We start from the raw sequence: 13,357 nt of genomic DNA, 5'->3' as shown, positions 1-13,357 counted from the left end.
TAAGTAATGAGGCGACAACACAGTTAGCATTTACCAGCAGTACAAATAGGCAGTATAATACAACCACTATAGACAAAATAAACATAAATACTCTATAGACACTTACTACCATTTTTTAATTTTACAATTAAATATGAGTGTGCTATATAAATAAAGCATTCACATAAGCAGTTAAAAATGAATGAGGAGCGAATGGAAGAAATCTCAAGGAGAGTGGTTGAAAAGGAATTCCTCTGAAGTGTATCACTATTGAGTTGCATCATTTTACTATCCTCTTTAAAAATAAAAATACAATTGTATTTACATCAAGCTATGGCGCTTCTCTGATGTTTCTACAAATATGTCAATGGCAACACAAAATCATTTCTATTGGGCTTAAAACCACACACTTAAAATCCTTTCTTTAGTTCAGTCCAATAAGTTTGCACTTAAAAATGTCCTGTCTGTGAAATTGCATTGACGTTCTGTCTTAAAAGCCAGTAATGAACATTGTAAAGGCAGAAGGCCAAGTGGCGGTCTAGCCGGACGCTAAGATGGGTAGATATGACTGTAACAGCCGGGGTCAGTCTGGCTCCTGACATGCACACACATACACAAAACAACACACACACACACACACACACACACACACACACACACACACACACACACACACACACACACACACACACACACACACACACACACACACACACACACACACACACACACACACATATACACATAGGGAGGGTTGTGTCTTGGCCTGACCCATGGGTATGACCACTAGCTCCCCACGCTGGAGCCTGGCTGTGACTCTGGCCATTGAAAGCCCCCTCCCCACTGGAAACATGATCCAGCCAGTCCACCAACTGCTTCAGAACATCAATAATTAATTAGGGAACAGTTATTCGTCCCAATGGTCAGGGAAAGAGAGAAAGAGGGCAGGGGTAAGATACATATACAGTATGCTCGGGTTTAGGGGGAGTAGGGATTACATGTAACGAGACTAGCCAATCAGGATACAAAAAAAGGAAACTGTATTCCCTTACAGTTACAAAAATAAGGCGCCATCAGATTACTCATACAGATCTAAAACAAATGGATTACTGGCAAGATTGCAATGTTAGTAAAAAAAACTAAAAACAGCATATTGTAAGCTGTAGTGTTCTGTAGGCTAATACTTAAAGTGTGAGTCTATAGACGCACTGCCTGAATCCGCTTTATGGTTTTAACTTTCTTTGGTTCATTTATCCATTTTTGTATTCAGTAGGTGAAGCTTTATGTTCCGAAAATAGTGTGTGTGAGCTTAACTGTGTGTATTAAACTAAACAATGCAACGTCTGGGAGCTTGGATTTTATTACTTCTTTTTTGAAATGTAGTTTGTGCTCATCTGTAATTATTATAGGTTACAGCCGGAATATGCTATAAATAAACACATTTCTAAGGTAACATTATTGTGTTGACTTACCTAATACTGTATACATAGGTAAAATACATTTGTTATTATTTTATTTTTTATTTGTGTTGCATTTGATATTGAGGTGATCCAACCAGAAAGTCATCAGGTTACATTACTTTTATATTTTGATACTCAGATTACTGATTACTCTTTTTTTTTTACAGGCTACTAGTAATTGTAACAGAATCCATTTTTAAAGTAACCCTCCCAACCCTGAATATACTATTTATACAGTATATAAACATATACATGCTTGGGAAATACAAGTAATGGGATGATTAGGATACAACAAAACAACCGTAATCCATTTCAGTTACATAAAAAAAAAAGACATCAAATACATGTAAATAAAAAAAAGAAAATGGGGATCACTACCTGGATAACGGGGATGTCTGGGAGAAAAACTCCCTCTGGAGGGCACTTTGGGATTTTAGCATTTGCAGACCATTTACATGCAAAAAAACCCAAAAAAACATACAACACATTACGGGAAAAGAAACCCTCAGAAAGCATAATAGGACCTGTTTAGATTAGATCACTGATTACATTTTTTTATAGGTAATTTGTAATTGTATCGGAATACATTCTTAAACTTACCCTCCCAACCCTGTTTAAATATGAATGATTACAATAACATTTCAACAAATTGTGTGTGTGTGTGTGTGTGTGTGTGTGTGTGTGTGTGTGTGTGTGTGTGTGTGTGTGTGTGTGTGTGTGTGTGTGTGTGTGTGTGTGTGTGTGTGTGTGTGTGTGTGTTTTATAAAGAGTGAGTGAGAGAGAGGAGGAAATGACAGAGGCAGAGAGACAGACGGGGTTCTCGTAGGTTTGAGTTAGCAGGCATGCGGAATAAAGAACAGAATCAGTCCGTTCCCTGTCTCCCACCTCAGGTATGGGGTTGGTTTAACACAGGAATAGCTAATAAACTTGTCAAGTCCACATCTGGAGAACAGGAAGCTCTCCTGTATTTAGCCACACACTCTCACACTCTTCACACACACATGATGAAGGATTTGATTTTTGAAACCTCTGCAACACCATGTAACACACTTCACCACTCCACATTCAAATACAGTCCCCCTATAAAAATGAGGTCCTCATTTTTTGTAAACATACTTCTTTTTTTTACATATTGGTTTTTGATCTTACAAAAGAACTTCATGTCTGCACAGAATTACACATTTCAACCAGTAAGTCATAACTGCCTACACGTTGTTATTGGTATAGAAAAAGACCATATAAGACTCTAAACACACTTTAATAAATTAATTCTCAATGATTATTTTCCTTTCCAGGCTAATTCATGCAAATGATAATATATGTGATTTACTCCCCTGCTGAGTGAGCTTTGACCTACTGTTCCTCTCTTTAAGCTCTGTCATATGTATGATGCTGAAGGCCTTTACACTTTTTGATAAAATCATTTGGTAGAGACCATTGAAAACCTAAATATTACAGATCATCTCTGCTTAAAATTAAATTAATGCAATTGGATATTGGCACACAATATAGGCACCTAAATAAATATCAAATGTCTTCATTGATGAAAAATGGTGTTTGTGTATGTGTGTGTTTTCCTAGCAATGCCCCCAGGAAGCCCCGGCCCGATCACCCGTCACGAGTCGTCAGACAGCCTCGCGTCTGACCACAGCGTTCCTGAGGACGAGGAGTGGCTCTCTCAGGTCAGAACCTTATCTCTACCAAAATCCCAGTTACCTGACTACAACATTTCGGTTGCTGTGTTCTAACATTTACACTGTTGCTTTGGTGAAAAGGAAGAGTTTGATAATGTTCACTTTATTGTTATTCTGCAGCACAGGATGTATCTTATCTCTGTATATCTTTTGGGCTTTGCACAGGCGCCACTCCTCAAAATATGCAAATGTTTGCTATTTAATTAAAGACAATGAAGCTATCATCAATAATTGTACATATAACAAGATCAAATAAGAATCATCAATCATCCAAGTACAATCCCAAGCATCAATCAAGAACAAAGGAAGATCCTTCAACTTCCATATTTTGTGTCAAATAAACTATTCATATTAATATACTAAACAATATAACTGTGTCTTTAATAACTGGTACTACAAGGAAAAAGGTACAGTAGGTCAAAAAGCACTAAAATGTCAGAAATAATTATTCAATATTAAAAATAATTATTATATCTATATTTAAATAATGATGTTCAGTGTTTGTATCTTCATAGTTGCTTTGGATAAATTCTAACTAAAATGTAATATAAAATTCAATGTGATTTAAAATGTTTTGCTTTTCCCTTGTTCCAATCACCCCACATGGCTAAGTAGCAATAAAAACAGGTTTAAGACATCATCACATCTGAAATTTTGACTTAATTGTTCATGATTCTCTCAACTTCCAACTTTAAGTTTGTGAAAACAAAATATGATTATGGTTTCAGAAAAGGCTTTTCTCTATACTGAATCAAAAGATTATCTGGATCCTCATTTTTGGGATCCACATTTACTCACCCTTGAACATTTAAATAGGATTACTTCTTAAAACAAATGCCGTCCGACAATATCCTGGTATATTCACAGTATGTGGTCAAGGCATGTTAGAAATATCCAGTACAAACCCTTGTCTTTTCAGCTTAACCCTCAAAGCACTCATCCTACGTGTCGGCAGGTAACACACTACATTTTCCCCATCAATTATTCCACTGCATGCATAATTGATCGGTTAAAATGCACCCCACTTAGTTTCCAGAGGCCCTGGTCCATATCTGCCATGATAGTTTGCCAGGAGCAAAACTATCCATTCCACTAACCTCGATTTTTAGGGAATTCCTGTCACAGCTGAGGTGTATTCCTCAGTGGTTTGATATACAACGTTACAGCTCTACATACCTTACCATGTACCGATGCAACTCTTTTGGAACGTTCTAGACCATTAAGGAATTTAAAACGAAATAAACACAGGGATGTGAATCATGCCTAAAGGGCGGAATTCCAGCACATCCGACTTATCACACAGTATCTTGGTGGATTGAGAAATGCTTTTTGAAATGCAGTCTAAGTAATTGCCCGGTGGATTCCATCATATCATATCAGTGGCCTTTATTAGATTATAAGCAGGCGTTTTGGCTTTGTGTTGGGATTTAGGATTGATCGGCTCTCCACTAATGAAATGTGAGGTTTGTGACCCTCTATGTCAGAGCTCCAGCCCGCTGTTACATCGTGCCATTTGCTGCTATCAGCCATAGTAACTCTTCAGCTGGCTGTCAGTTGACAACAAATGCTCCTGTCCTTACACCTCCAGTCCGCCGCAGTTCTCTACATCTCATCTGTCAGTTTTGACGTGATGGAGAAAAATGACGTAGCAGTTGATAGATGGTTATACTGATGTCATTCCTAGTGCATGAATATGTTCTTCACATCACACCATAAGTCAGCAAATGTTTGGCCATCAATGAGTGTTTGTTGCTTGAGTTCTTGTGATGTGTCCCAATTCAATGTCATTGGTGAAAAAAACAATAACCTTGTTCAGCTCAAGAAGAAGAAAAGAGAAATCTATCTAAGGAAAAACAAGCAAATTACTAAAGTCAAAAAGGCATACACAGAGGCTCTTTCAGTTTTCCATCTTCATCTCATCTGATCTTTCCGATTCTCGGAAACGTTGACATGGCCATCTAGAATGAAGCTAACTGGTGATCCAGAGTTGTGTAAAATTCAGAAGCAAATTCTGTTTTGTTTTAATGTATCTATCGTGACAACAGCTTGCATGTGTGCAGTCTTAAGTCTTTGTGTTTCTGATTTTGAAGGATCGAGAGTTTGAAGAGTTATTTCTTCTTGCAAAGGACCAGGATACATGCTAGTTTGTCGTTAGCTTCAATCATTTGGTGTGTTCAAATGCACGTTTTGGTCTGGAAGTGGACGATGTACAGTAGGCTAATCAAAATTGGCCCCATTGCCATTAGTTCTTTGAGGTTTGTTTGGTGTGTCCAGGCCTTTAGTGTGTACAGTATATGCATACATGAACACTTATACACAGAGGACCAGAGAGTGAAAGCTCTCACTCTTGTCTTAGATGTTGGCACCTAGCAGCCTGAATGGAACACTACGGTGAGCTGAGAGCTGGGCTGAGGTGAGAGATGAACATGTACGAAGTAAAGATAATGAAATGTGAACAGTGAGACACCAAGACCCGTGTTAAGTGCTGCAGGGAGTTGAAAAGTCAGCGTAAGCGTGGGAGAGCATTGAAAAAGTGCGAGATGCAGCATGAAGATGGTTAAATTAAAGTCGAAGAGGAGATGGAGAACGGAGGAGGCAGTTATAGTCTGATGTGTGTGAGTCATCCACTCCTATCCTACATCCAGCAGGCATTAGTGCCACTCAGCTCAGGTGCCCATGGACCGCCTTCCATTCCAGTGCCATCTTTTTCTCCCAGTAGGCCTCACTTCAGCCTCGATGCCATGATGTTGCTAGAGTCACACTTCCATTAGCCCTCTGGGAATGCTTCCCATCGTGCCAGTGGCTCTCCCAACACGCAAGACCTTGACGAGTTCTGACAACGTTCTCAGACTTTTAGTAGAGCAGGGGTACAGCAGGCTTTTTGTTGGATGTCATGTAAATGAGTTCATATGAGTAGTCTATGGGGTGAGTATTGGCATATAGCCAACCCTATGTGTCAAATCCACTGATGATGACTCTTAAGGAAAATTGCCAGGACTCTGTCACTGATTTACTGGCGATAGAGGGGAACCACACAGATGTTTTTTTTTAATAGAATGCAATGACAGAGAGTCAATCGTTTCATTCATTCAATTGGAATATCTGGAGAACAATGGGATGACGAGCATATTAATTTCATCCACAGAATAAATTTTATCAACTGATGTTATTCAAAGGTAAAAAAGTAATTTCCACGCATAGTTTTATCACCATGTTTTTCTGCTATATGTTGTCCACAGGAAACCACAGTCTTTCCAGTAAGACAGATGAAGTATATGTTAGCTATATTAAATTGAGTTCCGGCTTTGACTGTCTCTATAATATTCTCATATATGACCAAATACCTACGAATCTAACAAAAAATATACCAATTCCCAACGGTCTTAAATGTACTCCCTGTTGAGTGCTATTTGTTAACAATCATAGTTTTACATGATACAAACTAAACTGGAACAGCTAACAAGAACCACGTGAGCTGCTAAACATAAGCTAGTTTATTGGTGAGCATCTGAGCATTACTCATCGATTTTGGCCTGTTTGGAAGACTTGAAATCTTTCTCTCTCCTCATCTATCTTTTCTTTTTAACATCTCAGGTGGAAATTGTGACCCACACAGGGCCCCACCGACGCCTTTGGATGGGCCCACAGTTTCAGTTTAAGACCATTCACCCTTCAGGCCAGACTACAGTCATTTCCTCCTCATCCTCCGTCCTTCAGTCCCAGGGTCCCTCAGATGTCCAACAGCCCCTGTTGGATTTTGACACTGATGACCTGGACCTTCACAGTTTGAGGTACAAGTTATTCAATATATACATTTTGGTGGGTGTTTCTTTTTTTTCATTTTTTTGTTGCCTTTATACATGGGATTTTTGCCCAATATTGACAAGAATAAACTGCCTTCCCCGGCTGTAATCACTTATTTAAGTGAGGCCTTGGATAATGCTGCATGTGTTTAGTAATAAGGACCTGCACCAATAATTAAATGTTATCGAAAATGCAATATGAACTGGTGTTATATTCAAATCGTAGGAGGTACAATATGTCTTATAGCCAAAATATGTGTAAATATCATCTCAAATTAAGGATTGTGGTGCTGCATAAATGTCCAGGCCTACAAATCCTATCCTACTGAACTAATACATTATTATTGCTTGGTACAGATAGATCATCAATCCTTCCAATATCCTGATTCAAATTGCAGTTGCAATATCAGTCAAAATAATCGTAGTACGTTATTTTTCCACATTGTTCTTAAATGTACATATATTTTATGTGTGCAGGATCCAACCGGTACGTTCGGAGCCAGTCAGCATGCCCGGCTCGTCCCGGCTGGTGGCTGATCGCAGAGGGCAGACCAACATCATGGACTCAGGTTCAGGTAGGAAACTTTCTTTGTTTGTTAATACCTTGTCTTTTGCACTTCTGATACCATCTTGGTTCTTCTATTGGCTTGTCTTCCTACTGGTATTCTTTAGCATCAACCATACTGCAGTCTCTCAATATTTAATATCGGTCAATCCCATAAACCACATCATTTGAACTGACTGAGTTCTGGTGCTATCTTCGTGGTCCATGTTTGTCTTGTGTTTTGGTATACTTACATTAGCACTCAACCAACATGATACATTTACACAAAAAAAATGATATTGCAGTGTGAAAGAAAGACCGGTTTTATTGTTAGTGTATTATTATTTGCCATTATTTTCCTACTTGACATACACTTCCTGTATTGACCTCTCTCAACATCGCCTACTGAAAATGTAGGTCTCAGTATAATAATGATTATTGTGGTAAAGTTATAGAAAACTGAATCATCTGCCATTGTCTAAATTGTCCATCTTACCTGATCAGTACGATACACACTTGCTTGATTTAAAGAATTGAAGTTATGGTGGAAAGGGGTGAAAGTCTATACTCAGTTCTTAATTTTTAAATTTTGGATGGTTTTCCCATCCAAGCCTAACATATACAAACATACAGAGGCGTAAATCATTCATATAATGACTTTGTTATAAGTTGAGGTTGATAGAACTACCTGAAAACAATTTTTTATCTGATTCAAAGTTAAAGATCAACAACACTTTAACAGCATTATGCCAAGCTTATAGAAGCTCCTGTTTATTTTGGAAAACAGCCCAGAAATAATCATAAAAGCAAATCATAAAAAAAATAACATACTGACTGATGTACCTGCAAATACTTCCCATGTTGAGAAAACATTGATACACTAAGCACATTGCTTAGAGAATGCTTTATTTCCTGCTTGTATCTAAAGGGTAAGGCTGCTGAAATCGTAGTACAGCCAAAACAAATATCAGTTTACTATGGATCAGTACAAAACTAACATATGTTTAGAGACGGAAGTTAGCAGTGCAACTTAAGCCAGCATTTCTAAAAAAAACTTTGGTGAGAGAAAGCCTGCTGTTGTGAAATAAGAATGAGTTTAATGTAAAAGAGATTTCCATTGACGTTGTCTAACACAAGTGCAATCGCATCCAAGTGGATTAGAAGTAGTCTGACGTTTACACCAGCTTTCCTACGCGAGTTGCTGCTCCTCCTGTTGTTCTCCATTCCTATTGTTATGTGCACTTTGCTCCTGTAATTAAATAGACTGTGATTGTTTGAAAAGGCCTGTAAAGTCTATCAGCCATTGAACAGGATTGATTTATTTTCAAGTGGTTTTGATGTCCCTCTACATGTCTCCTTTAATCTGGTTACGATGTTAGCCTAATCCAATCACACACAGAGATGAGAGGATTTCCCCTTTAAAATATGTCTTTTACTCTCAAATTATAATGCTGTTACATGGGTCTTGTGAATGTGTGTGTGGATTATGCCTGGTATTTACTGCCAGTGTGGGTATGGGAACCATCACTTATTGTGTGAAATGATATCCTGTTGCCTTTTGTCTGATAAACGAGATAAAGGAGCGACACAAAGTCTGTGACATCGACTGTGTCTTGTGACAGAGACTTCAGCCAGATCCACCCACACACTGGCATACTGTAGGGCCACCGCTGGGTTTTTTCCTCCAGGTGTCAAGAAATATTTACAGCATGTGTCTCGAAAAGGTGTTTCAAATATTTTTGATTATCTGATTTGATCTTTGGTGCTTAACCAAAGAAAACATATTTGTTGCTGCTTTTCAACACATACCAGGTGTTAAGCACCACACCACACACAACTATGATAAGCATGTCAACTAAAATGTTGGAATGTAACTAAGTATATTTACTGTACTTAAGGGAAATTATGAGGTATTTTATTTGAGTATTATTCACTATATCTTTGAGGGAAATGCTGTACTCTCCTTATGCACTACATTTAACATTCACTCAATAGTAGACAAAGTATCCAAAATGTGCTTCACATTGACAAATTCCAACATAAATGTATTTGTTGGATGTAAACTTATATAAGAAGCCTTTAAAAACGCCATTCTCCACAATGAATACTTTAACTTTGGAAACTAAGTACATTTTGCTGATAATACTAATGAAAATGACATGTTAAATTGAGTATTTAAAACTGTACTATTTGTACTTTTCCTTAAGTAAAGGATCTTTAGTGGCTTCATAGATATGGTTTTGACCAATATTCAAACTACTAGCTTGGACCATCATCCATCCACTTCTAAAATGAAAGTAGGTTCAGACCTGGATTTATAACACATTTATTTGGAGGTTTTAATTAATACATTGGGTCCAAATTTAGTTGGCATAAAGTAGTGATGTGTCCCAATTTGGATACTTTCGATAATACACTGCCTGTTGTACACAGTAAACACTTGTGCATTGTGTCTATGCCAACTGTTTAGTTACCTCAAAACACTGGAGTGACCAGAAGCTTGCTTGCTAACACCGACATTTGGCGGTACCAACCCTATAAAATGAACAATGGCTTCTTTACGACACCCTTTAACTGTTACCTAAATAGTAAAAAAACTAAAAAACGTGTGTAACTTGTTTTGTCTACCGGAGCAACTTCAGTCACGCTTTGCCTGCTTTCTGACCATTTCCGCCGGTAGCTAGTAGAGTACCAAATCATAACAGACTGCTTAATTAACCTTTAGCTTTTTTACGACAGTTGTTAAATGGTATGTAACTTCCCTAAATAGTGAAACAACTTGCACTGTATAACTTTCATTTGTGAAGTAGATGTTTACCAGAACAACCTCAAACACAGCTAGTAGCTTAGCTTCTGTTACATAGCAAAGATGGAGGTTGTTGAGTGCGAGAAGTGTCCAGCCTTCTACACTTCAACATTATAAATGCACCATCCGGGTACTCATAGTGCACTGCATTTAATCATACTTCACATTGGGGTGCACTTTTGCATTATAAGAAGCACATTAAAGTACGGAAGTTTGCAATTGTAGATACAGCATAAGTATTTGTATTTTTTCCACGTGAGTTTTCCATAATCTAATTTCTGGTTTAGAAGGTAAAACACACACTATAACTATATACTTATTTAGATCAGTCGATAAAGTCTTATTCAAATCTGCCTTTATGACTCGTATATCATAAAATAAATGGGATAAAGACGAAGAACAGATGCCGGTTAAACCACAGTCCTACGCTTTAAATTTCCTCCATCCCTGTCTGTAGCCTTCTGTCTGCCCAAATTGGTATCTGTGGTTGTTCTGACTCCAGCTGGAGCACTTTTTTTTCCCCAGTTATCCACTTTTTGTTTCAGAGCAGAGAGGCAGGAGGAAAAAGCCAGACAGAGGGATGGAGGTGATGCTTATCACTGTGCGTGTGTGTGCGTAAGGAGGGTTCATTGTTGTGTCCTGCCACTGCCCTGGCGCCGTTTCTTATCACACATACACACATCACTTTTGTCTCACCCTCTGAGGAACATGCCTGTGTGTGGCAGAACTTACCAATATCAGTTTGAGGGCCTTTAGCAACTCTCCTTTGATCAAAGGAGCAGACATGTCAAACAGCTTAACATTTGAACATACAAGTATTTACATTTCATTGTTGTTGTGCTATAAAGAATAAACAAGTTGATAACTTATACCAAGTTGTTGAATTGACCGTCTCTGATCAATCCAAACTCAAAAATGATGCTATTTAGTCGATTTTGAACGTTCTAAAGATCATAATTTATTCAGTTTGAAGGCATCAAAGAGGATGATCAATTTATGTATTGAGTATTTAATCATGTGAAACTTGAGGGGCTACACAAAATGCTAACACGTGTCAAAATGTATTCAACACCTTGGTTTCATTTAGCTCCCTCTGTCACTTTCAGAATCAGAATCCCTTTATTCGTCCCACAGAGGGGAAATTTAAATTTGCTACAGCAGCAACAGAGCCAAAGAGAGCTTTTACTAAAGAATAATATGCAATTAAAAAAATATGAAGATAAAGAAAAGCACACATCCGGTAGTGAGATATGGCAACCAGGTAAATATTGCACATTAATGTTGTATTAATAATTGGCATATTTATGTTTATAAATTGCACATACATTGTTATTGCACAACTAGTCGGGTTTCTGTTGTATGTGTGGGGGTGTACCAGGGGCCATGCTGGTTGTAAAGTCTAACCGCTGCAGGAAGGAAGGACCTGCGGTATCTCTCCATGAGACACCGCGGTTGCAGCAGCCTGTCACTGAAGGAGCTGCACAGTGCGGACAGGGTGTCCTGGAGCGGGTGGGACACAGTGTCCAGCAGGGAGCACAGCTTGGCTGCCATTCTCCTGTCTCCCACCACCTCCACAGTGTCCAGAGGACTCCCCAGGACAGAGCTGGCCTTCCTTGTCAGTCTGTTCAGTCTCTTCCTGTCAGCAGCCGAGATGCTGCAGCCCCAGCAGACCACCCCATAGAAGATGGCTGATGCCACCACAGAGTCATAGAAAGTCTGAAGGAGTGCCCCCTGCACCCCAAAATACCTCAGTCTCCTCAGCAGAAAGAGTCTGCTCTGTCCCTTCTTGTAGAGAGCAGCAGAGTTGTCGGACTAGTCCAGTTTTTTGTTCAGATGAACACCCAGGTATTTGTAGGATTTCACAATCTCTATGTCCACTCCCTGGATGTTCACTGGTGTGGGGGGGAGTGTTGGCGCCGTCTGAAATCCACCACCAGCTCCTTTATGTGTTACCATCTCTGTTCTTGTTTGACCTTCTTGTCAACTTCAATTGAAAACATCTTATGATGATATTAACATGTCATCAGTGTTTGTCCAAATCTGCAGTTGAACAACATTTATTCAATTAAAAACGAGCTGGCGACCTATGAACTGGGGCTCAGTCCCTTCTGCTGTGGACGCACGTTCAAATCTGGCCTGTGAACAGTTACACGAGTCTTCCCTATGTCAGCCGTTCGACTGAAGCGGTTAGAAAATAATGACTTAATATGCATTTAATTAATTACCATCGTTTTGTAAAGCCACAACTCCCAAGTGGAGGGTTGGCGGTTCAATCCCCAACATGCCAACATGTAGTGTCCTCTGGCAAGATACTGAATACCAAATTACCCCCTTAGACACAGCCAATGGTGCGTTTGGTATATGGTATACTTTGTATGAAAATCTCAGCAAAAACTAAATGTTAGTTAATGTAAATTCACCATTTGTCGTCTCACTATACTCTGATGTACATTTGCGGTCAAGCCTTATTAAAAAATGCACATGCATGAACTGTCAACAAACACTTAACTTGTGTAACTTGCCCCTGTTGTGAAAAAAAACATTTTCCCTCCGGGCCGTTTCTATCAAAAACTAAAAGTGTTTCCCTCTGAGTCTTCAGGCTCAGAGAGGCCATAAAGCTGCAGTTCTCCCTACAGTGACTCACTTACAGTCAGTCAGTCTCCCCAGTGTCTCCGATCTTATCTCAGCCTATAGACTCTGCTTATCTCTGCCTTCCCTGAGGTGATGGGAGGCCATCTGCATTGGAGACACACTCTCACACACAGACACAATGTATGTTGTACAGTGCTTCCAGTCATGGCTCCTTGACTCAGCATATCTGTCTTCTGGAGGGAAAGAGGAACACCAACCCCTCAGTCTCACTTTCCACCTGCTGCAATATACAAGATCAATGCGTAGCTGTTATCAATACCCCATATCTGCACCCTAAGGTGTGTGAGTGTGTGTCCCCGTGTAGAAGTGGCTTTAATCTAGACTACACAGTAGCCCAGGAGGTCATATCAAGAAAGAAAGAAAAGGAGACAGACCTGCAAAAGAGATAACACTGCAGGATTGGAAAAAGTATTTAATCC

The 13,357-nt window shown here is 39.1% G+C and overlaps 1 protein-coding gene across 3 annotated transcripts in view; it reads left to right on the top strand.

Annotated features, from left to right (window-relative positions):
* The window catches only part of bcas3 (BCAS3 microtubule associated cell migration factor), a 290,982-nt gene that overhangs the window by 92,955 nt on the left and 184,670 nt on the right, over positions 1-13,357 (top strand). For all 3 annotated transcript variants that reach the window (XM_063907800.1, XM_063907801.1, XM_063907802.1), the window contains exons 20-22: positions 3,021-3,121; positions 6,728-6,924; positions 7,414-7,511. In XM_063907800.1, the coding sequence (XP_063763870.1) occupies positions 3,021-3,121; positions 6,728-6,924; positions 7,414-7,511 (396 nt within the window). The remainder of the gene's footprint in view (positions 1-3,020; positions 3,122-6,727; positions 6,925-7,413; positions 7,512-13,357) is intronic.

This window comes from Eleginops maclovinus, chromosome 18 (genome assembly GCF_036324505.1).
Source record: "Eleginops maclovinus isolate JMC-PN-2008 ecotype Puerto Natales chromosome 18, JC_Emac_rtc_rv5, whole genome shotgun sequence".
Classification (NCBI taxonomy): Eukaryota; Metazoa; Chordata; class Actinopteri; order Perciformes; family Eleginopidae; genus Eleginops; species Eleginops maclovinus.
Note: the sequence above shows the minus strand (reverse complement) of the source record. Positions and strands in the feature narration are given on the sequence as shown.